This window comes from Cyanistes caeruleus, chromosome 3, assembly GCF_971803275.1.
Source record: "Cyanistes caeruleus chromosome 3, bCyaCae1.hap1.1, whole genome shotgun sequence".
Taxonomy (NCBI): Eukaryota; Metazoa; Chordata; class Aves; order Passeriformes; family Paridae; genus Cyanistes; species Cyanistes caeruleus.
The window spans coordinates 49,953,760-49,981,236 of NC_141703.1; the positions used below are offsets into that span (position 1 = coordinate 49,953,760).

Below are 27,477 nucleotides of genomic sequence, written 5' to 3' on the forward strand. Positions count from 1 at the left end.
GAACTGTGAGCCCTTCTATTAAAGTCTCGTAATGGGATTATAAAACCTTTTCACAACACTGTTGTTAAATGATGCCCATGTCAACTAGCCATGTGGACACCTCGTCATAGGCAAGTGTTAATATTTTCTTCTAATTCCCTAAACTGCAAAATAAATCGGTGTTTAGCCCAATCTGTTCCTGAAGTGGACCATCAACAAAGGTTTCAGTGACAGAATTCAAAAGTGAAATCCTTAAATCTTCTGTTTGACTACAAAAATTTGGACGAATGTCATTGTTTTTAGTAATAATGTATTACGTTTCTTAAGGCCTAAAATCATGTTTATGTGTTTGTGGATCCCTTAAAGGCAGAGCATCTCAGTGCTGCGTGCCTCTCATCAGGACTGGGAAGAGAGGTGATGTGTATCTCTCCCATTGAGGGTACCTGACCTGGTGGATGAAATACTAAAATTTCCACTGCTGTGACTCAGACTCTGCTTTAGATGCCCTGAAACCCCATATTTTAAAGTACAGAAATAGCAGGTAATGTTCCTGCTCTCTTTTTTACTAGGAAGCATGGGTCACTTAACCACTAATTATGTGAAAGACCCAGGTTCAGTTTGCACCAGTGCTTGAAGGGATTCAAGTCTGTCTCCCACTCTATGCAAGGAGAGCTCTATTTATGAGGCTTTTTGCAGTTTATGAAGTGCAGTTATGAGGCTGTTGTTCTGAGATGGGATCTTCTGATGCATCCTCTTCAAACTGGTCTGCTTTACAGAGTCTGAGATTTACAAGACAGCAGTGAGAGAGAGAAAGAGAATATTTTCATCAGAGTTTACTTGCTAGGCAAATTTTCAAGAATTGTTCTCAGCAGGATTTTTCTCTTAACTGGCTGTGTATTACCAGAAAGGTAATTCATGATATCTTGATTCTCTGAAAGACAGATGATTTTAGCATCTAATTCCTGCTGTGTGCTACTCACAGTCTACCCACATGCCACAATTTAGCATGGAAGCCAGAGGCTGCTGACAGCTGTGCTAGAGGAAAACAGGCTTACTCCACTCACGCACTGCTTACAAAATACACTTCACTGATTTCATCCAGTGATTCTCTAAATAAATGTAGAATCAGAACTCCAGACTCTCTTCTCAGTGTCATCATTTTCCTATAAAATGCAAAGTGAAGGTTGGTGTGAGACTCTGTTTTCCCAAGTGAACTTTCCTTTTTCCAGAGTGACTTCACTGCTGAAGTTTAGTGGCAGGTGGTGAGGGTGCTGGGTGGTTTAGCCCAGCACCAGCTGGATGGGCAGTGAGGTGTTCTGCTGCCTTGGGAAACCACTTTCCTGCTGGATAAGCCAGGGTTTTTATTCAGTGTGATAGGGTTTTTTCTGTTGGGGATTTTTTGTTGTTGTTGTTGTTTCCTTCTTACAAAATTAATCTGAAGTGAGTAACTTTCTTTAGCATGTGATTACTGAGGGTGTTTGAAACCCTTCCTTGCCATCAGAATTTTCCATACCTGCTTCAGTCTTTCTTGGGAAAATTGGTCTGTTCACAATTGGTAGACCTGCTGTTCTTCGCTGGTGCAGCTGTTACTGTGAAGTTTGAAGTTATTTGGGAAGTACACAGAAGATCAGCTTTTTGCTGTGGCCAAAATATCTGTTCAGATGGGCCATAGCTGCCAATTTTATTCCTGTGTAGTGTACTGCAAGTCATGGAGTAGACAGGGTGTTGAAGCAGCAAGGAGAGTACTGCAAAAGGGTATTACATATACTATCAGAGCATGATTTTCATTTATTTAAATCACCGTGCCTCTAGAAAACCAGTATGGTGGGGTGGGCAGTGGTTGGCTCTGTATCAAGTGTTTCTGTGTTGTGGAATAACATTTAGACTTGGTCCAGAGGGGGGGCTACAAAACTGAGCAGTAGACTGGAACAACACTCTTTAGAAAGAAAGGCTGAGAGAGGAGATGCTCGCTCTGGAGAAGAAAAATACCAGGAGAAGCTCCAGGGAGATCATATTGCAGCCTTTCAGTATTTAAACAGGGCTTACAAGAAAGATGAATAAAGGCCTGTGGCAACAGCACAAGGGACAGTGATTTTAAGCTGAAAGTGCCTAGAGTTAGACTGGAACATAAGGAAGGGATGTAAGTTTTATGATGAGGTTGGTGAGACTCAAGAATCAATTGCTCAGAAAAGCTGTGTATTTCCCATCCTTGGAAATGTTTAAGGCCAGGTTGGCATGGGGCTTTGAACAACCTGGTGCAGTGAAAGATGTACTTGACCACAGTAGGCAGGTTGACTGGGTGGTTTTTCAAGGTCCATTTTCCAACCTAAGCTTTACTACTATTCCCTTCATTTGTGTTGTGAGTGTGCAGGGCAGTAGAGGTGAAATAGAGCAAAGTGTTGAGTGTCCAGGCATTCTGAAGGAGGAACATGAGCTAATCAGCACAGTCACACTGTGGCCCACAAGCAGCCCCACAGAGGAACCGTGGCCCTGTCTGTGCAGGTGTTGCTTGGTGTCAAAATCTGTCTTCTCTCTTACTTGAAAGCAGAAGTCTTGAACTTCTGAAGCAAAATTATGAGATGGCAAGCCACTATGAAACACCTGCACTTTACAGCTTTTAGTTTTCTCCTGTTATATTTTCATGCCTGTAACATACAATTACATAAATATTGAAGCTACACATACTCTTTGAAATTTAGTGGTAAAAGAGCCCCTAAACCAAAGTGTGAATTCCCCTGTTTAATTTGTAACATATTAGGAGCTGTCAGTACTAATTAGCACTGTAAAATAGTTTAAGCATAAGACAACAAGAGTGATAGTGACTGTGTCTAAGAAGAAGCAGAATTTTGAGTATGCCTATTCAGAGATGTATTTGGTGTGGTCATATCCATTTGGCTGGGCATGAGTGGAAAAAGAGAGTGATTGAATTTATAGTTTCTTTTTGGGTTACCTCGTGCACCTTTCCCAAAGTAAATAAGCACACTGGGTTTGCAAGTCTTCCTTCTGAATCAGAGCAGCAAGACGGCGCACATGTAGGGATCAGTTCTTGCACTTTAAACAGTTGTGCTCCTCAAACAGTCAGGAGTAGTATTTGGAAATGCTTGGTACCTTTGGATCCTCATAAACTTTGACTGTTGAGAAGGTTGAATCCACGTGTGTGTGTGCATCTGAAAATGCAGCAGTGAGTTCTCAGAGCTGATGGACACAGACAGTTAAGCACCTTCCTTTTTTGACTGCAACAATAATTTCTACTCAAATATGGGTTGTGATATCAGTGATGTGGCAAAACATCAGCTCTGCAACAACTACCAGGTGTTGTGTCCTGTTCAGTCTAACATGGGGAAGTGTGACAGTGCTTACCCTGATGTCACTGTTGTGATGTTAAACATCACCTTGCAGGCATTTATGTCTATATTTTAAAATTAAATTAAGAATTACAGAATTTTTTTTTTGTTTTTTACCAACACAAAGCAAAATAAGGTGTTTATTTTTCCTTCTGTCCCTCTGTGTGCTTGCAAGAGGTGCTTGTGTGCATCTATTACTGGGTTTGCATAGGTAGGTAATTGCACAACTGCCAGCATCGTCAACTAGTGCCCTCAGGGTTACTGTGATCTACCCCAGCCACCAGTTTTTCCCCACGAGGGTGGCAGAGCCTGTCCCTGAGCTCAGTGCCATCCTCCACACCCCAGGAGGTCTCAGGTGGCATCACGTGCCCAGATATCTGAGTTCAGCATAAATGATTTTGCTTAGTGAAGGAGCCAAGAGTAAACTTTGTACAGAACGTTGTTTTGTTAACAAAGAAAAGGGGCGAGGAAGAGGCAAGGAAAGAGGATTAGGGCAACCAAAAACTTCTGGGAATTGATTTCAAATGCGCTAGCTTGTTATAATCAGTAAAGAAATAACAAAAAGATCAGAAAATTGCTTTGTGTCTGGTTGCCCCTGTCACCATGGGTAGCATATAAGGAGTTTTCTTTAAGTTAAAATTTATATTTTAAGGGGGCTCAAGAGCATTGTTTTGCCTACAGTTTGGTTTCAGGTGTCTAATGTGGCATTTTATATGTATTACTTGTCAAAACCCAACAGTTTTGTTTCTAACAGAATTTAATTTTAGGTATAGTTGTATATTCTGAAGTTGATCTAAGCTTAGGAAATGAAAAGTTATTAGGAAGCTATTACAAACACTTTCTTTGAAAACTGATGTTGCTTCTGTTTAAAAGCAATTAGTTCTTCAGAACAAACTTTAACTAATAACATGGAGATCATAGTTTTGTATTAACTCTGGTCTGAGAAAAACGAGTAAATACCCAGTTTCGTCTGATGTGCAGTAATATCACTGTAATATTGTTGGCTATTAAAAAATAATCAGTTTGAGTTCATTTTAGTTCAGTTGCTAAGATTTTTATTGTTTTAAGATGAAAAGTATAATGAAATATTGAGTGTGTACAGTTGTCTCAGATTTCAGATGTGAGCCTTTCAAATAATGGAGGTTGTTATAGATACACATTGCAGGCTTCACTTTAGAGCAGAAGTACTATGAATAATGATACTTTGATTTATGCTATTTTTATTCAGCACTTAAAAGTCAGAAAGAATAAAATAATTTGAAGAGGATTTCATAGTTAGAATGCATTTAATTTTTATATTGAGTATTACAATGTTTTCACTCTCCTGTTAAAACTCTAAATTTGATATTGTAGTGTGGGAAAAACTTGTGAGATTCTTCCCTGTATTTCCCCTACTGTAAAGTGGAAGTGTAGTCTATGTTATTTACATCTAAAGGAGATTTCTGAAGACTAATAATCCTTCGGTAATCAGTAGGTGATTGTTATTGTCGTAAACAAGGAACTCTTCCTGGTCAGCTCCAGAATATTGCATATAATGGTCTGTACTGGAATGTTTGTCTGCTGGTCCATGTGTGGTGTCAGTGGGTTGTCATCTCATAATCCATATGCTGTTCTACTTAGTCTTTAACTGTAAACTTTACACAAAGACTCACAGTAGGTGTGCAGAGAGGGCTTGGTTTTTATTCTTGGTCTTTTCTTCTGTAACAATACATATTGTGATGCACCAGGGCAGTGAATTGAGTCCAAATCCATTCCACGGGCATTAGGAATTAATTTTCCAAATATGCATTTTCATAGTTTATATGACTGTTTGCTTTAAGGGTAAAAAGGCAGAAATAGCCATCCCAATTCTACCTTCCCAGAAGCCATGCTAGAGGATCACTGGAGAACCTAAGCGATGAAGCAGTCTGCCTTTGGGCAGCACTGGGAGGACACTGTCCGTGCTAGTTTTGCTCAGAGCCTTTGTGGGCCATTACTGCAATATGTGTTTCTTGTTTCATTTTTTGTGGACGAGTGTCACAGAGGGACAGGATGTTTCACCAGCAGGTTTCTGGGATGTCTGCTCACAGCAGAGGAACGGTGAACCTCAGCAGTGCCAGGTCCCAGGCACTGGTGGGACATTTTGCTTAACTGGGCACAAGCCCTTTTGTGTGGTCACTCCAAGCTTGACCCACCTCCTCTTCTCCAGGCTGGGAAGCTCTCCCTGACATCTAGCCAACCCCTGCAGCCTTTCCAGCCAACCCCACACACAGAGGGATGAGCACCATCTCCTTCTCACCCTCATCTTCATCTTGTAGGCCTCCCTGTTGTATCTGGGGTGACATAAGGTGACTTAATGCTTTGTTTAGGATTTAAAGTGCCTGATTTCTTTAATTTGGAGACTCACTTGTCATGTCCCCTTAGAGCACAGGTCCCTTTGCTGGTGGTATGCCATCCTTCCCAGCCAAGACTTACTATGTAAGTTTTCCCTTTCAGACAGTGCCAGACCCAATTTCTGCATTTTGTTCGCCTCTAGGGGTCTTTTTTTCTAGCCTGTGTTATTCTTTTCATAAATTTGGCTCTTTATCCTTCCGTGAGGTCAGCTCCATGTCCTCCTCAGTGCTGCCTGCTCCCAGAGGAAGGGCAGCAGTGGGAAGCAGGCAAGGATTTCAGGAGGGTTAATGAGGCAGACTGCTTTCACCCAGGTCAATGAGCTTGGAGCAGGGCTACCCACACTTGGAGGTTGAGAGGTTTTGGATATACAAACTTAGGCCATGCTCCTTCAGTACCAGTGAACAGTACCAGCCATGTTTGTTTTACTAGGACCAGCAATAAGTGTGAGGCACATTCCACAGAAAGTGTTAGTTTTAGTAAAACTTGATTTAAATGCTTTCTCTCTGGAATGAACACATTTTTTTAAAGCCACTGGAAGGGTTAATTTCAGTCAGACCTAACTATACCTGTCTCTGTGCCATCTATTTAATTTACTGAAGAAATGTCAAAACTGAGCGTCTGGGAGGTCAGAAGAATAAAATTAATTTAAACTTCAGCTTAAAGTATAGTAGACAAAAGGAGGTTAATTTGGGAAAATTAATTCTTCTGGTGGAAATTAAGATGAACAAAGACAAAGGAGGAAAGACATGGAGAAGCTCAGTTGCAGAGTATGGATATGTCTATGGTTTTAAAAGACAGGTATCTGCTTAGGAAGGTAGGAGCCTCCCTTGAAATGGAAAACGTAAACCCCCTCCCTCTGAATTATTATAATTTTGAAATTAAGGGGCTCTCACGCAACGATACGGGAGTAGGAATTACAGTTTTTTACTAGTATGCATAAATTAAAAAACAACAACTACAACTTAATAGGAGAATTAAAATAAAATGCAGTAGTGTGAAAAACACTGAGAGAGTCAGAATACAGCCTGAGACCCTGTTGGTCAGGGTGTTGGAGCAGTCTGATTAAGTGATGGCTGCAGTCCTCCTGCAGTGACAGATGTGGCTCTGTTGAAGCAGTGATCCTGTAGAAGGGTGTAGTTTTCCTTCTGAAGGTCTGGTGGTATAGATGGGTCTGGCCTTCCTCTGAGAATGCAGTGGAGAAAAGCTGCCTGTGGTGTTCTGAGTCTCAGATTCTATCCAGGTAGGAATGCTTGGCTTCTCCCTGGGTGGAGCATCTCACAATGGGATGATGTAATTTTATCAGTCATGCAGTGAGACTCAATTAACAGAAGTTATCCCCCTGGAGGGAGGATGGGTCGAGGAAGAGATAAAGAACACTGCCACACCTGATTTTAACAGCTGGTAATAGAATACATATTTTTGGTTACATCTTGCACTGCAGCCCAAGACAGCTGACACATTAGATGTGAGTTTCAGGCATGGCACCTCTGTCACCACCACGTACCTGTCCATAGGTGTACAGGTACTGAAGCAGTTAACGGAGACCTTCATACCTCAGAGCAAGACTGAGTAATGAGGAGTAATTGAAGAGAAGTACTGCCCAGTCTTTTGTGCCTTTTCCACATCAGCTCTATTTACCAAGTTCACAGAGTCCTGTTGCAGTATTTGGCATTGCTTGCCCAAAGAGGAATGACTTGGAACCGTGAGACCTGTTTCTGAGTGCTGAGCTCAAAGACTGATTTGGTCATCTGCTGAGTTTTGCCTGGAACTTGGTAACAGCTTGTAGGTGGTTAAAGGGTATAAATAATAGTTTCATGCATTATTTGTCATAGTTCTTTTTGCTAATGTATTTATGAATATTTCAGAGAAACATGCAGGGTAAGAAAATGTCTATCAAAATTTTGCATCAAAATTTTAACTTAAAAAATTGTTGGCTGCAAATTTTTCTTCAGGCTTTCATTGTTTTCAGTGTAAATTGCCTTATGTGGACACATTTGTTCACATAACAATGACACAATGCTTTCATGTTAGTTTGAAAAAGCCCCAGAATATAATTTGAATATGTTCACCTAGAAATGTAAATGATGCTGAGTACTTTTTATAAAAGTTATTTTCACTAAGTCTGATAATTTGGTGGACCTCTCTATCAACAATTCTGCTTGGTGGAAAGTTCCTGACATGTGTTCTGTGCCAGACAAAGTAACTACTCTTAGAGTGACAACAGAAAATTCACTTGAAAATCCCAATGTATGTCTAGTAGAATTTTTCTTATTATTTTTAATGTAAACATCAAGGACTCAAATTTATTAATTCAAGGTTTTGGATAAACAGAATTGTAAAATTCTGATGCGTGATGGGGCTAGAGAAAAGCAACTGAAATCAAAATTAGGAAATAATGCCAAAAACATGGGGGGAAGGGTTAGAAGGGGAGCTGCTAGGTGAATTCTTGTTGTCTAGAGTTTTATAAACTAATTTTTTTTAAATCCCCAAAATTGAACTGGGATAATTGGATTTTTTTTCCCAGTATTTTACCTTCCCTTTAATAATTATTTGTGAATCTGCCATTTATTCAGAAATTACTTTCACATCTAAAATGGATCTGTACAAGGAATACAGATACATTACCAATATTCTTTTTATGCTTAAGTAATAATCCAAGCACTACACCTTTGTTAGACTTGTTTATTTTCAAGAGTTGTGTCATAGCAATGAGCATAAATTTGTTTCTTTCAACGGGTTCTTCTTTTGACAGAACATTCTAGTAACGCTGCTCAAATATAAATAAAACATCTAAGCTCAATACCTAGTGTTCTGAATGTGTTCATGATTTAACGAACAAGGGAGTAGGTTTTGTTGCTTATAAAAAATATCACAGCAGGCCCATGTAGAATTGGAGGTACTGAAAATTTGTCCTCATTTTCAAGATATGTATCTTTTTTTACATTTAACATGCTAGATAGTACAGGGGCTGATTAGTTTGTTTGGTGTAGAAATCTGTAATCACTGGTTTTTCTTTCTGTTGTGTTACAGAAATCCTTTGGTAAACCTGTCAGTTTTGGGACAGGAGAGCTGGATGCCAAGTGACGTTAACACTTACTCTGTTTTTGTAAATGTATTATTTAAAAACAAGTCATTTCATATTAGACGTATTTGCACTTACTGTTAAACATGTTTAAAAATTAATGCTGTTTGCATAGGGATCTCCTTTCATTTTGAGGCATGTTTCCCCAGTCCTAATTTGAGCTGTTACTAAAGGTTGCAGCACATGGTACTTTTTTAATGTTGATGTAGTTGTGGAATAACATCATAGTGTGACAGATCAGAAAAAGTTAGAAGATAGTGTTGACAGTCTTGGAGCTTGAATTCTGCTTGTGTATTTATGAATGGTTGATTTGCATTTGGTCTCCCAGTTTCTTAGTTAATTTTCTTTATTTTGGGGCATCTTCTGTAGATTCTACACATTTAGCACCACTGCTAACAAAGCCACCTGTGCCTCATAAGATGTGCTGGGGGAGTTTATTTTGCCTCTTCAGACTCACAATGAGAATAGAAATACTATTTTTAGGCCTTGAGGGTTGGAAACATCCACTTTGAAATCAAACTTCCAAGTGTTATGCAGAGATAATGATACATTAAGTGAATCATGAGTATTTTAAAGTGGGTATCTCAGTCTCTCTTGTTGAATCAATTCCAATTTGGTTAAATGCATTTTCATTGAGCCTTTTTTTATTTTAATAATTCCTGGACTCTACCCTCTGTCTTTCTCAGCACCAGTTGCTGCTTTTTATAAAAGCTTCAGTGTGAGTTGTCATGACAGTCTGAATCAACCTTACTTGGGAGTGCCATCTCTTTTCTTCCCTGGAACACAAATTTAACCTTGACCCTGAGCAAATGCTTGTTGAAAACTGATAGTAAGACACTTTTTAAATTTGTGCTTCCAGAAAGGAAGCAGAAAGATACAGCTGTCTTGCATTTTGCCCTCTTCTTCAGCATGACCTCCTGTGTTTTTCCAGTGCATCCAAGCTTAGAAGTTCTGTGAGCCTGGGAAAGCCTACAGCAGCGGCTTTGAGCAAAAAGGCAGAAATGCCTGTTCACTTGGTGCTTTAGCATGTGGAAACAAAATTTTAAGTATTTTGCTCAGTTTCAGTTTTCAGCTTTGTATGTGTTTGTCCTTTTGCCTTTATACAGCTGTCTGTCGCCACTGTACTGGTGCACCCTTCATGTATAGATTAATAATAATAGTTTCATCTCAAATTGAGCATAGTTGAGTCTTGGATGTGTCATCTTTTCAGAGGGATAGCAGAGTGTTTCAAGTAGGGATTGTTTTCTTGCAGATTGTATTGCTTCTTTTTCTGAGAGTATTTTTTTGCTTTGGTTAAAGTGGGGATTTTCAGGTAGAACTGAATATTGTAAAGGTAATTTCTTATGCTGGGAAGGGGTTTTAGAAGACATATCTTCCTGTAACTTTAAAGAGCGTTCACTCCTAGATTAGCAAAATTAGCCCTAAAAAGACTCTGAGTAAAGTGCAGGGTACTTCAGTCATAACCTGCAGGGCTTTTTGAAGTGCCCAGGCAGCTACTTACCAAGCTAGCTGCAGCCTTTCGTGCTCAGCAAGTACCCACTTGGGGTAGGGCAGGAAAAAACCTGACATAGGCAGATAGGTCTCGTGGCTAGCACCTACAGACCTGCAGTTTCAGGGGCATGAACTTTCTACCCTATCACAAGAAAGAGAAGGAAAATATTCCATTTTAATTTTAAAAGCAAACCGTGTGCAAAGGATGAGCACACGAATGTTCTAAATGTTCTAAACCAAATCCACCTGCTCATCTCATGGCATTAGAGTTGTAAGCACATCTGTGTGCTATGCAAAAGCAAAATTATTCCTTCTAGAGCAAGTGGGTTTTGTAATTTAAAATGTATTGGTTTTCATTTACTGTGAAGTGTTGGAAAATCTGTGACCTTCACAGTATTTTTGGTTATTAAGGTTTCACCCTCCAGGTATGATGACCAGAGCTGAAAGCTGCTCTAGCCAGCCACAAGTCCTGCACTGCCTGCCCAAGAGAGGCTGCATGCCTGCACTGCCAAGCCTTGGTGTTGTTCTGGTGCTGCAGTGGCAACGATGTGGTTAAAATTGTGGGTAGCTTTTCAGATAGAGTATATTTTTTGTATCTCTGTCTTCTTTAACACTGACAAAATGAAATCATCTTGTCTAAAATTGCTCCTGCCAGAGCAGAATGGGGTGGGACAGCATGATGAAAACCAAGGAGGGGTTTTGTGTGATTTGACTGAAGAGTTAAATGCTTAGCAATTTATTTTTTAAGTTCCTGTCCTCAAAGCTAGCTTATTTTATAAACGCTAAATTTAGTCTGTTCTGTTTCCGTCATCAAGGACAGCTTTTTTGGTATGCTTTCTTACAAAATGTTTGACCTTGGGAGATTGCTGCCAGAAAGGAAGACACTTCAAAAGCTGACAGCTGATTGTTGGAAGTTTGTAAACTCTGTTGTGTGGTCTCAGTAGCAGTCCACAAAGGCATAAAGACTCGATGTGGTTTAGTACCCTGTGAACTGCAAGGTGTCAGGATGAGTTGCTAACAACAAAATTATCTTTGCTTTTTCTCTGGTTTTAACCTCAGCTGTGTGCAAACTGTGAGCTCTTCATGGCTTCTTTAGGATGGGAGACAATGCTGATACACAGAGGAGTTGCCATGGGTAGAGAGTAAGCGTGGAGTCAAAAGAGGCTGCTCCAAAATTTCCACACGAGTAAGTTCAGAGGTGGAATTCGGGGGGCTGGAAAGAAGATGAAGAGCTGTGCAGGACAGGATGGCTGCCCAGCGGCTGGTTGTGAGGTAGACTGGTTGTTTTTCCATAATGGTCTGGGAATAAGGAGTAAGGAATGCTTTTTTATTCAGCCAAAAAAAGCTTTGTGACTAGGGAAATCACATGTTATGTTCCTGGTGGTATTTATTAATGACAAGCTACTCAAACAGAACACTGCAGAGAATACTGGTATACAGCTTTAAAAGGGCAGGCACAAAAAAGCATGAGCCAAGAGCATTGATTAATAGAGGCTGCAGCTTTATTTAAAAGCCTTTTCTAACAGGGAGCCATCCTTACCTGCCTTCCAGTTCTGGCTCAGCCTGGATTTGGATGGATGGTGAACAGCATAAGGATGCAGCAGCAGTGTTGCAGAGACATGCATGCTGAGATTTGCTTCTGAGTCCCAGCTGGTGGCAGGGCTGAAGCTATCCCTCTCCATTGTACCAATGGGCTGAGCAGTGAGATGAGGAAAGCCACGTGGAGATGAACCCTCTTCATGTTGTATTTCCGTGGTCTGGGCTGGCATCCAGGGCAGCCCACTGAATTACAGGGACCTTAGGATGAACCCTTTCTAAGCCACCAAGTGTTCTGAAAGCAGCCAAACTCTTAGCACCAGAGTTTAGACTCCTAAAACCAAAATGAAATTTGCAAAACCAACACAGACACTTTTTGGAGCCAGACAGGAAAAGCCTGCTTCAGATGCCCAAACTAGCAATCCTCTGAGCTCACACCACCGCAAGAAGCTCAGTTCACTAGATGAGAATGGAAGGACAGAACTAGAGAGACAGAAGAAATTAACACACAACTATTAGTTTCTCTTCCAGTTGAGCTGACAGAATGGCTGAAGGTACACTGAATATTGCAGCCACAGCTTTATTATCATCTCAGTTAGACAATATATAGCTCCATTAAATAAAACTAACAACGCTTATTGTCTAGGGAAATGAACAGTTATATCTCAGTTAATAACATTAGTGGGAGATGCTAAGAAATAGTGTTCTGAGGATTCAGCCATTTCTTTTGGCTTCCTTGCTGCTCTTCTTCCCTTAGTTCCTCATTCTGGAATAGCTGTCATCATTGGGAAAAGTTTAGTTATACCATCCATTTTCAGAAAATAATGGTAAATTTAATGTTCAAAGTTTTGATTCACATACTGATTAAATAGAATTTTGGCAGCTTAGATAAAATCTGAGGTCATGGGGAAACATCTATATACCACTTGTAGCTCACTGTTAGGGAGTGTGAGTTGTTGGGGTAGATCTCTTTGTTTACCACCAGCACAAGAAAATATAGCAGTTGCTTATAATTTTTATCTTAAATATGAGATGTACAAACCTGTTTTGATAAGGATCCTGCTGTCTTTAATAATGTCGGCTGACATCAGTCACATCCTGAATTTACCAGAGGAAGAGCATCCTTAGTCTTAAAGTTTTGTCAGGGAAAGGCAGCTATGGAAGGGCATACCAGTTGTCATCCTCTTTGGAGAAATTAATGAAGGGATTGTAAAGATTTCAAGCTTACTTTCTTACTTTTACTACTTTGACCACTGAAGACTGAAATAATAATATCAACTATTATATTATCAATGTAATATCAACTGTGTAGTACACAGAGACTTGTGGCTCCTTCAGCAGCTCTGGACAAGAAGAGAGTACTTAGGGAAGGATATATGGAATGTAAGGAATGTACAAACAAAAGAAAATGTAGAAGAGCTGTTAAAAGAGAAAGTGATTTCTTTGATAGTCTGAAGTAACATGTTACTTTTTTTCTGAATTCCCAAAGGAGTAGGTGTAATTACTGTAGTGAAACAAAGGCTTGTTCTTAGCACAACCTAGAAAAATCTATGAGTTGTGACCTGTGCTTTGTCTCAAAGACCATTAACTCTATCCATGGAACAAATACCTTGGGTGGTATCAGCTACGGGAGGATTTGGGGGTTCTTTACTCCCCTTGTGAGGGACCTAGTGCTGCTTGCTGCAAAGGCAGGTGGGACTTAGGGGTAGATGCACTCAGTTTGGCAATAAATTGCTTTTGAGGTCTGTGTGGATCCCTTGTGTCCAGTCCCTTGTGGCAGTGTATCAACCTGATATCTGCCTCTGGCACTCAGGGAAAACCTGGAAGTAAGGCAATGTAGGACTGCTTGTGTGGTGGATTTATCTACGCTGTGGATAGAGCTGGTGATTCATGCTGTTTCTAGATGACACTTGTGTGGCCACATGCATGAGGGGACCCCTCATCTCTCTTGCACAAGCTGATGTCATTTATCCCTCTTCTCTCAAACATTTGAGGTAGGGGATGCTGCCTTTGGCCTTGTGAGGGTTCAGGTGTAACCTGTGCAGGGTGTCCCTCTCCACTTTGCCTTTGCTCTGGTACTCTGGTACTCTGTCTTGTCAGTTCAGCAGAACCAATCTGTCTGCCCAAGTGCATATAGATGAGACTTGTCAAGATTTGACAAATTAACTTCTTGTGCCACATATGTTCATGGTTTTGTCTTTAAGATGGCATGGTGGGGGTTCTCATTATGCACAATAGCCAGGATAAGGTGTTTCAGAGGATGTTACCAGGAATCATCACCTGGTAATTATGGGCAGGTTTGCCTTCTTGAGGGAAGAGTTTTACATAGCCTTGTCACTCATAGCTGGTTATGTGCTTTGAAAAGTAACCTGTTCTTCACTTTGTGTTCTTTTTAGCAGAATTTCCCATTGTCTTTATAAAAAGGGATATTTTACTTCTGTTATTTGTATTACAACAGAATAGCAAGATCTAGGGCCCAGGTAAATCCATTATTTAGATGGTGGTCCCTTTATTTTAAATTGATTTGTATATGAATAAAGGAAGAAAATATTCCAGAGATGTTCCTGCTTTGGGGGGAAATGTCAGATCCAAGAACCAATCTAAATCAGCTGAATAGATGAGAACTACTAGAACATCTCATCTTTCAGCATGCCAGGAATAATATCCAGTTAGGCCCTTATTACTGCAGTTTTCAATATAACTGTATTTTTCTTTTTCAGTAGAATTTGATTCTCTGTTGAAGCTTGACTCTGACTCAAAACAAGGAGGGCTTTCCTTGGAAATATTTAATGTAGTTGATTATAAAAATCCCAAAGGGAATTCGTAGCTTGATTGATTATTAGTTTACTGACAGTAGATGCATTAAATATTTCTAGTTTAAATATTTCTGACTTAGTATTTTTAGATACTTAGCAAACACTATAATCTAGAGATCAAGTTTAATGCATTTAGAGCTGCTTATATCTGTATAGGGAGTAATGTTTTGGATCAAGTGAGGTTTGAAGGAGCAGTGTTTTGTGTTGAGGTTGGGGTTTGCTACTACACTGTATGAGTGCCTGTCTGTAGAGAAGCTTTGCTGCAGTGCAGTGCCATGGAGTTCTTTAGCTAAGGAGGTGAGAGCTGTGCTTTGTCTTACGACCAGGTTATCGATGGGTATTTCCATCCTTGCTCTGCCTGGTAAAAATTACATGAAAAAACATTGTTAAAGACTGGTTATTAATATGTACTGTCAAAATGGAAAGGTATATCAAATTAACTTCTGTAGGGATCTGTCTTTGGTCTAGCATTAGTCAAAAATTCTGTAAACCTCTTTGATGATGGAAATAAGGGAAAGCTATAAAAATAGCAGATAGCACTATTCTAGAATAAATTTAGTCCAACCAGCTTTGAAAGAATTAATTTAAAGCATAAAATAATTTTGTGAAGTCAGGAAAATGGTTCTCAATTAGTATGAAAATAATAACAATGGGGAAGGCTATCTAATGGGCTAGTTCAGAATAATGAATTGCTGTAATCATTGCTCCCTCTGACAGGGCAATAATACAAATGTGTGGCTCTGTACTGACATGTAAGCTCACTATCAGTGACCATTCAGAGTGCAAAAGTCAAACACAGAACTTAAGGACTGAGGACGGCATAAGGCACCGCCTTCTGAAAAGTGTTGTGGACAAAACTTCAAAGATCACTGTAAAGAGCAAACAAGTACTAAGGCTTGTCCTTTTGAAGCAGACATGGCAGAAAGAAGCAGCCAGGTCTGCCTAGTCTAGAAGGTAGACGAGTGGGGAGAAATTACAGTCTTTGAGCATGCAGAAAGTTGTTTGAGGAATGGTGGAAACCATTTTTTCTTCATGTCTGAGTGATGATGACACAAGAGAGTAATGCAGTACTTTAAAATTAGATGTTGGAAGAAAATGTCCTGTCAACATGTTGGGTTTTTTTCTTTTTAAGATAAATTCTGTTCAAACAGAACATGTCTGTGCTTTCTAACACAATTTGTACTAACGTTATAAGCTGACCCAAGAAGAAGAGGAAATAAGTGCTTTGGCTTTCATGATCAAGCTATGTGGTGTGCATTAGCAACTGGGTGTGCAAATCATCTTTAGCCACATGTGTAACTATGTCCCTTTGCTCTTCCTCAACAGTCTCCAAACGTCCACAACTACCCAGATATGGATGCTGTACCCTTATTACTAAACAACATGAAGGCCGACCCCACGGAGGATTCATTATCTACAGACCATTTCCAAACACAGACTGAACCAGTGGACTTGTCAATAAACAAAGCCAGGTCATCCCCTACAGCAGCTTCATCTTCTCCAGTCTCCATGACAGCATCAGCCTCCTCCCCTTCTTCTACTTCTACTTCTTCTTCTTCTAGTCGGCCAGCTTCATCCCCCACAGTAATAACATCAGTCTCCTCAGCAGCGTCTGTACCGTCAGTATTAACTCCAGGTCCTCTTGTGGCCTCTGCATCTGGTGTTGGAGGCCAGCAGTTTTTGCACATTATCCACCCAGTACCACCTTCAAGTCCCATGAACTTGCAGTCCAACAAAATGAGTCATGTGCACCGTATCCCCGTGGTGGTACAGTCGGTACCTGTAGTCTATACAGCTGTGAGATCACCTGGGAATATGAACAACACTATAGTAGTACCACTGTTGGAGGATGGGAGAAGCCATGTCAAAGGTAAGGTGGAGCCAGTTTTGTGCAGCTGTGGCATCTCTGAAACTGGTCTTGTATGAGAAAATCTTAATAACGATTATAAAGTTGTAAGTTTCCATACTTACTGTGTTGTTGCTGAAAAGACATACAACTTACAGGATTGGGAGGAACCTTTAAAAGTCTTATGCCAGATGATCTTTAAAGTAAATAAGTTTTTAAATGAAGACTGAGTTCAGCAGTGGTGTTAGATGCTTGGACAACTTGTGGCAGGTTTTGTCCTGAGCCAAATAAATCCTCCCCAGAAGCTGAAGAAGTAAGACAATGGAAAAAATGTCAGTGTATGACATTTATGACAGTACATAAAACATCACAGATGAACATGGAAAACTCACCAGTTGTTTCAGATTTAGGAAGGAGAGGAATGTCAGAGGGATTGTTCCCCAGAAAGGAAGAAGCAATCATCAGGCTCTAGGAATGTGTGAAGGGAATGCTTGCAGACCAAAAAGCATTAGGACATGCAGAGAAGTAGTTTTACGAAGTTTAAGGAGTGGCAGTGCAATACTTTGAATTGGGTTTCTTCTTCCAGATTAAACAGCAGAAGGGAAGGAAGCCACCCAGAGTGTTTATGTTGGGAATGAGTTTTGCAGACACAGGACGCGAGAGGCGCGTGGAGGTGTGAAGGAAGGAAGAGGCACATGTCAGTAGGATGGATACACTCTTGAGATGTCCAAAGATCACAGAAAGGGGAGCTGGAAAGCATGAAAGAGTGAGAGAGAACCCAACAGTTACTGAGGGAACAAAAACTTTTTAGAGATAGTGACATGATGGGTGGAGGAAGGAAAGAAAAAACCAATGTACCCAGAAATTTTGAAAGCACAGCTTTGTAAAGGGGAAATTAGTGACAGAGATGGGAATATGAGGAAAGGAATGAGATTCTCATTTCAAGGCTCATTGCATATGAGTGAATAAAATACGGTAATTTTGCCCTGAAATGATGTATTGCTTAAGGCAGAAAGGGAGGATAGTGACATAAGATAACCTCACTTTGGGGCTTATGTTACTGCAGGACATTTAGTCTTATCTCTTGTGTTCCTAATTGCATAGTGAACAGGTCTCAACAGCTTATTTCTCACCTCTCATGTCTGTTTTTCATAAACTGGCAACTGTATGTTACTGTAGAGGACTGCAGTGATGGGTCATTCGGATGTTTAGGGGCATCCTGTTGTCTATTAGTCTATGATTCTCCTGCTGTTCCTTCACTATCCAAGTGGGAACTGTGCCCTCTCAGTAGCCTTGGACACAGGAAATGAACTCACTGTTGATCTGAGTCTAGTTTTAAGCCTCAAAATGACGGTTTAAGTTTTATTACATTTCATACACTGATGTCGTTTTATCCCTTTGTGCCTTTATGTCAAGAAATTATGAATAAACTTTGTCCCATGTAATCTAGGAAAAAAGCCCCAAACAAACAGAAAAAGGAAATTTTTAGTCTATATTTTGATTTTGGAGCTTCAGGGTGCACCTAACCGTGAGCTCACCAAGAAATTTTCCTGTTTGTTTTCTTTTCAAAGGTGCTGGTTGGCAGTGGTAGTAGCCTCTATAGGAAGCACCTCCTGATCTTGTAAAACTGGAACTTCGCTACCCCAGTTTCATCAACAAAATTCCAGAATTTAATGTACTGTAGGGATTTCGGCCCATGAACTCCATGCCTTCTGGCCTGCCCTGACAATATGGCCTTTGTGCTCTAATTGGCAGAGGTCATTAGCCATTAGCCCCTGCATCATCTATTAAAGCACAGTTAAAGAGAAAGAAGGGGTTGACAGTTCTTCAATTTATTTTTTTCTCATGAGTTGTACTCATTTTGTTGTCCCTAATTCTTTAAATTAAAAAGTTCAGGTTAATTTAAATAAATACAATAAAAATAAATTAGGCAACAATCTGCTCTAGATAGTAATCTTTTATCAGCTTTTGCTAGAGTGTTTTTCATTCTTTAATGCAAAACAATATAAATTATTAAATGCAGTGATATCACACAAATTAACCAATTAAATTATTTTCATATGTGTGCAGACTAAATTCCCTTCAACGATGAGCTCTTGTGCTGATAACAAAAAAATAGATGTACACACATCCTAACAGGACATTCTTGTCAAATTTAATTAGTTCCTAATTCTCTGCCAGCTAATGGACAAATGCAGGTTTGGAGTCATCTAGAGTCACAGCTTTCAACTTCTACATGAACGTTGATAATTTTCAGAAAGAGAATAACAAGCACACTGAAACAGCTGATCCTCAGAAAGCATCAGCAGCATAATCCCTGTGTTATTCCTGCATTGCTAATTCAGAGACCACATTGACGATCCAGGAGTGCCAGTTGGGAAGCATTTAAAGTTATGTTTTACATTAACCTTTATCTAAGCCCTTTTCACACAATTGAGGCTAAGGCACTTTCCTGAAAAGAGATATTTTTAATGCAAAAATTAATGAAAATTACATCAGACCTGATTTCAGACCTCTCCCATTTTTCTAGGTTTCAGGTGCTAAGGGGAACAAATACAAGAAACAGTATTTGTACTGTAAATAGAGAAAAGCTTTTTCCTTGTTTTCCCAATTTTATATTTTTCATGCTCAATTTTCCTCTTCCTTCAAGGTTTGACTAGAACTATTTAATTTTTAGGTTTTTTGCAAAATTTTCTCAGGCTATGACCGTCCCTCTAATACTGTCTCCAGGTGTTTTGTTCAGGTGGCTTTCTGCTTCCCCTGATGCTCCTCAGTCCTCCTTTTTCTCTCACTCTCTCAGATTTTCCTGGTGGCTGCTTTTTTAGGCGGTTCAAGCAAGTAGTTCTGTCTTCATGTTCTGTTTGAATTCTCTCTTCCCTCCAGCACAGGAAATGGCTACCTTGTCTTCTGTTTTCCCTTCTTTTTCGGTTTCTCTATTTCTTCTAGTCCTTCTTATCTTGCTGACTGCTTTTTGAGTGTCGCTTTCAGCAGCTCTGCTTCATCTTCCCCTCCTTTTCTGTTAATATTTCTAACCTATACTGTCATCTCCTCCTCCGCCTCTGTGCATCCTTCTCCGTGGTGTCATTCATCACAGTGTTCTTTGTCTCACCATCCTTCAGAAGAGTCTCAGATCTCCTTTTCTGCCTCCCCATTTGCTGTTTATTTCTTCTGTCTATCCTGCCTCCTCTCTCCCTGATTTTTTTATTTTGCTTGCAAGGTTTCTTTTTGTTTCGAAGACGTGTAGCCCTTGTATACACAAGGTGCCAGCAGCATCCCGTCAGGTCCTGTGCCACGTGCTACACCCCAAGGCAGGCGGTGGGAGATGGGGCTGTCACACTGCAAAATCACCCTTATGTCAGAGTGATGTGCTCTTGTAGGATAAAAATCTACTCTAAACCAAAACCAGGATTGGTGCATTTTGAGGAAGTTATTAACAGTGCTTAATTAGAAGGTAATCAGCAAACACTGTTTTCGGTGTTGGTGGTACAGCACTTACCGTTTACAAATCTTAGGAAATTCCTACAAGTTGCTGGCACCACAACACTCAGCTATGAACAGACACACAGTTAGGTGCAGACTCCCCTTCTAACCATGTACTTTCCTCCCCTGATGCACCCATTGGGAAGGACACACTCCAGGGAGATCCCCAGGGCAGCGGGGTCTCTGTGCAGCCCCCACAGCACCAGCCTGCCTGTGCAAGTTGCCCCCTACAGCTTTCTCCTCTTGTTGTTTCATACACACAAAGCAGAGTAATGCATTGGGGTTGTCAGGCACAGAACAGAGGGGAGCCAGGCACAAGGGCTCGTGGACACCGTGGGGCCGGGCTGTGGTCTCTGCCACCCCTACAACCTGTCAAAGTTCACTTCCTTCAGTGGTCACTGCTCTTGTCACAGCTTTGAGAACTGCTTTTGGAGGGTTTTTTTCTGTGAGAATTACGTGGTGGTGACTAGACATTATTGTACATTAAAATATTCCATGAAACAATATTATAGTCCCAGAAAAATGCATTCCTTGCTTTTTTTCCCTCCCTGTTTAGCAATGGTGAGCATTGCTAAAAGTTTAACTGGAGGCCCAGCAGGTAATAGCACCTGTAGATAAGACTGCCTGAGACTAACCATTGAGACTGACATTTTCCAACCTGCATGTCTGCCTCAAGCTATTTCTGTTTTCTCTTTTTTTTTTCTTCCTTTAAGTGGAAATTTTCAAGAAGAAAACCTATTCCACTTTTCCTGAGACTGAGCCTAGAGAAAAAATCTGTAGGATTTTCTGTGTTGAACAATTTATTCCAGGTTTTGTGGGTTTTTTTCTTTTTTTTTTTTTGGTGAAAAACTGTAGAACCTTGGTGTTTTTAATGACATGAACCTCATGCTTTGTTTGGACCATTGTTCTTTGCTTTCAGCAGATATCCATGAATACTACTGGCACTACTACATCCCTCTAGCAGCAGGTTTTGCCAAATACAATATCCTTAAAAACTGTTTTCTGTAGTTCAGAGGAGTTACTGCATTCATTGAAGAGTCTTTTAGAAGCTCCTTCCTGATAATGATGCACAAAGGGCTTATGCAACTCTGATATTTTCTAGGGTTTTGGAATCAAATTTATGGATTCTCATTCTTATGTATTTTATGTTTTCAGAAGGCACAATCACTTGCAAAATTCAGCAGTTAGAAGATTATAAATTCAAATGTACTGAGTGAACTTTGTCTGCTTCCCTTGTACATAAACAGCTGTAGTAACAGTTTTGGACTATTTTTATGGTTTATCTGTATATAGGCCTGGCAAAAATACACAGGTTTTGTCTTTTCACAGTTTGCACATGCCATATTTCTCACTGTGAATATATTAATTCCTCCAGTAAATGCAGTATCTTTTGCTGAAGATGTTTTCTGACTTCAAACAGGTAGTACCATTAGATTACATTATCCACTGCCCTTGTTTTTTTAAAGCACAGCCTGTTATTTCTGTCTACTGTAAAGTTTATTCTGCAAAAATAAATGCAATTTGTAGTACAAAGATAGAAATTAAGAGAACTGTTCCATATGTTTAAAGGTCAGATTATATGGTCTGTTTGTATAAATTATGCTATGGAAGAGACTTTTAATTAAAACCAGTAGCATTGCCTTTTTTGTTTCATGTGGAGTGATCTTCCTTTCTGCATTTTAGCAAATGGTTATTTTGGATTTGAGTGGCGTTGAGGCTGAGAGTTTCTACTTTAGCTACAATTATTTTTTTATTATGCGCAAAAATCTTTTGTGGCTGTGCATATTCCGCCTGTCCACCTCCCTCCTGCTGCCCCCCAGAATGCTGAATCTCTCTTCCCCCTTTGGTCAGTTCAGCTGGAAGAAACGCTCGTGGTTCTGGGAAAGCAGGAACAGGTTGGCAATATCTGGCCAGGAGGAGAAACATGCAGAGGAAGGGCTTTTGTGTTCAGGGTAGGTCCTGTGCTCGTGAAGATGGTGCACATTATTTAAGAGCTAGAGTAATAGTAGTTTTTGCCAGAATGGAGAGTTAAAACACAGGCTATAAGATATGCTGTGATATTTGAAACCATGGAGGTTAAGACAAAATGGATTAGATTAACTATATGGACTTCTCTAAACAGTCTTCTACTTAAATTTCCAGAAAAGTACTACTTCTGGTGATTTACTAGTGACATACTTAGGTTTTTTTCACTGTAGAAGCAAATGCTCTTCAAAGATTCATCAATATGATTTGTTCGTGTTGATGTTCATTGTTCGTTTTCAACTAGGAGGGATTTGAGGAAGGGAATGAGGTAGAGGTATATTCCAAGTTGATTTGCGAAGCCCAGCATAAGCGGGGTGAGTAAATCTATTTTGACATATCCTGAGTCCCTGCACCTTTTGGAAGCTGTTAGTTCCTTGTTTTATATGCCAAGAATGCCTCTGGCCCTTCAGTTCTGTATTCTCACCAGGGCTGAGCTTTGATCTGCTTGTTTTTATCCCATGAATTTGGATCCAGCAGAAACACATGCCTAAAACTTCTAATTTATTTTATCTCTGCCTTGGGTTTTATTGTGCCTGGACCAACCTGCTGGAAGCTTCCCTATGTCTAAAATATCTCTGGCCTGTTGCAGTGTGTAAGTTGCAGTCTGCTACCATTGTGTGGTAGTTTTGCAGTATTGTATTTAATATTAAATATATTCTGTCCTTATTATTTTCCTTGTTTACTTTTGATGCTAGAGTATTTGTATACTCTATCAGTAGTTATAGTGGTTTCTTTTTTTGTGTAGATGAGGTCTCCTGGCATTGAAATAGCTTAGAAAGAAAAAAGTCCTTTGTTTAAAAAATGGGTTTGTATGTTTATGTATACAACCCAATGACAGATATGCTTAGGTATGTGCATATATTACATTCATGAAATCCCTCTTACCTCTGTATTTCTCTATATAGCTATTCTTTTGCAGGTTCATGGCAAATTATTTGACTGTTGAAATTATTTTAAATATTGCCTTTGATTGGATCATAGCAATTAATATTCTCTGCTAGATTAGTTACACTGTGCATTCAGTGCCAGTTCCCATTTTCTGTGAACCATAACCATGCTAGGTGCAGTTAACAGTAACTATAAGCCATATAGCCCCATAAAATCTTAATAAAATCTGAAAACTGTGGAGTATGGGTAATCTTGCTATAAATTGTAATAAAAATTACCCCTGTAGACTCTATATTCTGACCATTATGTTCATGGATACTGCTGCTTTGTACATAAAGTTTTATGAAATAAATTGACCAATTCTGCTGCCCCTACCAGGCACCAAGCTGTTTTGATCAAAAATCCGATAGGTGCACTCAGAGCATTTTTCCGATGCATAAAGCATTTATAATGAACTTTAAATAGGAAGAAAAATGCCGTATATGTGGTTTATATTGTATGAACCAGTTTAGGAGAAGGAAATCATGAGCAGCATCATTCACATGCATTCTGTAGGTCTGTAAAGAGACAATTTTGTTTCCTAGAATGCATTAAATAAACCTGAGTGCAACACAGTCTCTAAGGTCATAATTTTAAGTAGCTCCTGTACATCCGTATCTGGAAGTATTGCTTCCACCATTAATAATGCATAGTGATGTCTGTTGCAATCTTTTTTGATGCTCTCCTGCTGAGCAAGTCCATGCTGGTGTCCTGTTCTCTAAAACAATTTCCAAGAACGGGAATGTTCATTTGTTTCAGACATCAAAGTGTGGTGTGAGGCTGCACTTCCACAACTCTAAATCCTACTTTCCAAGAGTAACCAAGAAGGATGGAGATGAGTTTTTCCCTCTGCTTGGTGTTTGATCTGCCCAGATGCATTTATTATCAGAGACATTTAAGAAAGTTTCAGTTTAAGAAAAAGCAGAAGACTTGCTCTTGGCCAGCAGCTTTCTTGCAGTATTTCAGATACTGAACTATGCTGTGTGCCAAAATTAAGTCCAGAGTTGTGGTTTAGATACTGCAGTATTCATAACTGCAGTGTTTCTGATGCTGGCTGATTAATTGTGCATTGTGCTAAAATGTGAGCGCCATACAGTTTTCTTAGCCATATTTTCCATTTCCATCCTTCTAGGAGTTTGGCAGCAAGTGTCTGCTTGTTACTTCAGTCCTTCCTGCTCTGCAGACACAGGGACACACTTGTGTAACAGCAGTACTAATGAGATTGCTGTAAATGTTAATTTTGACATGTGAGGTAGTGTTTGGTTTTCCATTCCTAATGGAACTAAGTGCAAAGCAGCAGTGCTTGCAGCTGGAGACAATCTCTAGCCTGTTTTATGCCAACATGGACTGAAATCAACTGGAGAGGAGTTTGGGAACATCAAAGGTGACCCTTTCTGGCTTATTTGAGGCACCCCATGTTTCTGCTTCATTTAAATTTCTATCACAATAAAAATCTGTGGCTGTATTTCCGAGACCAAACCTATCACCCAGGTGTGGATCAGAACTGGCAAGGCTGGAGGAGCTTCCCCACCCTCCAGGCTGATGTCTCTGCTAGCACAGGTCTTGGTGTCACTGCCCACTGCAGAGCCATGTAACCCTGCTTCTGACAGGCAGTCCTAGTGGGTGAATGGCAGGATCAGCTGGAAATCCCATCATGAACAATCATTTCGATTAGTAGGTTGATAAGGCATCCTTCAGAGGAAGCAAAGTGGGGAGTTTAAAATGTGAAACAAAAGAAAACAAACTCTGCATTTGGAAATCCTTTTAAAGAGCAGGAACAGATTTTTAATTATTTTAAGAGAGTGATTCAGCTCTTATGGTGGTGTGGTGTGTTGGCCCTACATGTGGGTAAGTTTACAAAGTTATTAGCTGAGAAGATGAGTAAATGCTGAAAAATGAGTTTTTAAGCTGAAGTGAGACAGAGATATTTCAGAATGCTGAAGTTTTCTCTCTGTTTTCACACCAGCAAGCATCATCTCCGAGTCATTTCAACATCAGTTAATTACTACTTGGCTTAGCTATAAATTGAGGCAAAACTCCTAATAGTTACTTAGTTTTCTCCTGCTCTTAAATATTTCATTCATCTTTAACCCAAGGGGTTCATATTTGCCTTTAAATCAAAGATAGGATGTAGACATAAAATTATTTCTAGTGTGTGTTCATGAGCCTAATGATGGGATGAGTTTTCATCCCTTTCACTCGCAGGAAATCTGACTAGCCAAAGTAAATCAGGTTGCAGTAACTGAGAACTGCCAGTGGTAGCAGCAGTGTTGTGGTGTATGGCCCTTTTCATGCCACCTGCAGGCATATCCAGATGCAGGGCTTCTGGCAGTGCTTGGCTTTGTCTGACCAGATCAGGGCATTTGAGGTGTGTATCCCTGATTAATCGCTGAAAAGAAGCAAAGATATTAGGACACACCTGAAGCCCAAATATGACAGGGGGAGAAAATTTACCTACCATACTAATAGCAGTAGCACATGTGTGAGCAGTAGGAAGGAGGGGTGCTGGGCTCTTGTCAGCCTGGAGTGATTTAATTCCACAATCCCTTCCTTCCCAAGAGTTTCCAGAATGTGGGCAGGAGCACCAATTCAGAGAAAGAAGAAGAAAAATTGTCTCCCCATGGTGTGGCTATGTGCTGAGGTTATTCTCCTGGGGAGGTAGAGGCTTGATCCCATTCCAAGGGGTTCATCTGCCCTTAGCAACCGACAAGCTGGATCGTTCCCAGAGATTGTGTTTCTGTGACATGGCTAATCCTGTACCATGTCAAAACCAATGCAGCCGTGTGCCAGAAAGCACAAATTCATGCAGTGCTCATTAAAAAGCTCCTATGCAAGTTTAAATCTCTTCCAGCATTGTAGAACAGGCAATTTTGTCCTCAGAAGCAGGATAGGGTATTGTCTGACCCCACAGCCAGAATAAATTTTAAAGCCCCAAACTGTTCAGTTTGACAGAAATAGAAACAAGCTTATATCTGATCCTGATCAGGCTTTTTCCTACTGGCAGCTGGCAGATACAATATTAATGATGATAGACTTAAGTTGTGTAGTATTTACTGGCTGGTATGTGCCTTGCATGAGATCCATTTGCACATTTTCCCTTAAAACAAGTACAGGAAGCGAATTTGCTTGTAGTGCCCAGAGAGAAACTCCTTTTTTGGTACCATTTGGCAAAGGGTGTATTGTGTGTGTTTGTGCGCATCATGAGCAATTCTCTCTACTTTCTGTAGCAGAAAAGGATCATTGTTTCTTGAGGCTAACAAGGATGGGAAGCACCATGGCTGCTTGCAGCCTTCAGCACTTGCAGACATTCTTAACTCCCCTGGCTCACCAGTCTATTCAGAGTGGAGAGCTAACAGCTTGCTTCTGTAACTCCTGTGCACTCACTCAATGGCACCTTTGTCCCATGAAAGCAGCAGTCTCTGACTGGTTTCTTTTTGCTTGCCTCGCCTTAATCTCATTCACACTTCACAAAACCACCAGATAGCTCTGTTGGACAAATCTTGCCTTTCAAGAGGTGTAGCAAGGGCAAGAAAACCAGTTAAGGTTTAGGGCTTGAGCTTTATTAATGTGTCTGCCTGTGTTTGGGAGGACTCGATTCAGTGACCCAGACAAGTCTCTTCTGGCCCCATGGTCCTGAGTTCGAGGACGAGCTTGGTTGTTAGAGCAAGGTACAGCATGAAGGGAGGTTAAAATGCATTGACGTGTATAACGGGCTTTCCTGCGCCTTGCTGGCCAGTTGCATTCTGTTACTCACTTGTCCTCCACCTTTTTTATCTCATCTGCTAAATTATCTCTTGCCTGCATCTCTCCATCCCCTCCCGTTTGATGTTCATTAGGCCAATAATTACTTCTAATTCAGTGCTTATGAACTGAGGCTGGTATTTATAAACCTGGGTGCCAGGAGTTTGACAGTTGTTCTTACATGTCCAAGGGAAAGTCAAAGCTGTTGACATCAGTAGGAGTCAGGAACTCTTAATGTGCAGCAGTCCTGTGCTGCAGTTTGCACACTGCAGAGAGTGGTGTGGAGGAGGTATCTGTTAGGCGTTTGGCCAGTTGGTTATTCACATGGCTCATATCAGGGAGGAGAGTAGCTTTAAAGGCTGTTTTTCCCTAGCAGCTGCAGCCATGCTGATGAGAAAACAGGGCAGTTTACACCAGCTGACAGCAGCAAAGCTCAGCCTCCTGGTCAGTCACCCCAGTTCCCAAGTGCCTTGGCCACCCAAGTCTGCAAGCTGGAAGGAACTGACAGAGAGATGCAAAAAATTATGTATAAGTGGGCTGACATCAAAAGTAATGGAATAATCCCTAGAACATTGTTTTATTTACTTACAAGCTTTAGTTAGGTTTTCTGCGAATATATAACAGTGCTTGAACTACTTGCCTTTGAATTTACATGCTGATACATTTCCGTTCCTCACCTTTTGTCCTCTCCATACTTATGTGTGGCAGCACCTCGTGATGTGCTCAAACATTGGTGTCTGATAGGGCAAACTGTACCCAGTGGGTAAATTCTTCCTGGGTGAAAAAGTACAACCCTGTTAGCAACTGTGTATCTGTGCTAGAAGTGTACAGAGTAGG

At 40.4% G+C, this 27,477-nt stretch overlaps 1 protein-coding gene across 16 annotated transcripts in view; it reads left to right on the plus strand.

Moving 5' to 3' along the window:
• KLF12 (KLF transcription factor 12) overlaps window positions 1-27,477 on the plus strand; it is a 303,507-nt gene that overhangs the window by 135,497 nt on the left and 140,533 nt on the right. For all 16 annotated transcript variants that reach the window (XM_086881064.1, XM_086881071.1, XM_086881067.1 and 13 more), the window contains one exon: window positions 15,948-16,491. In XM_086881064.1, coding sequence (XP_086737190.1) covers window positions 15,948-16,491 — 544 coding nt within the window. The remainder of the gene's footprint in view (window positions 1-15,947; window positions 16,492-27,477) is intronic.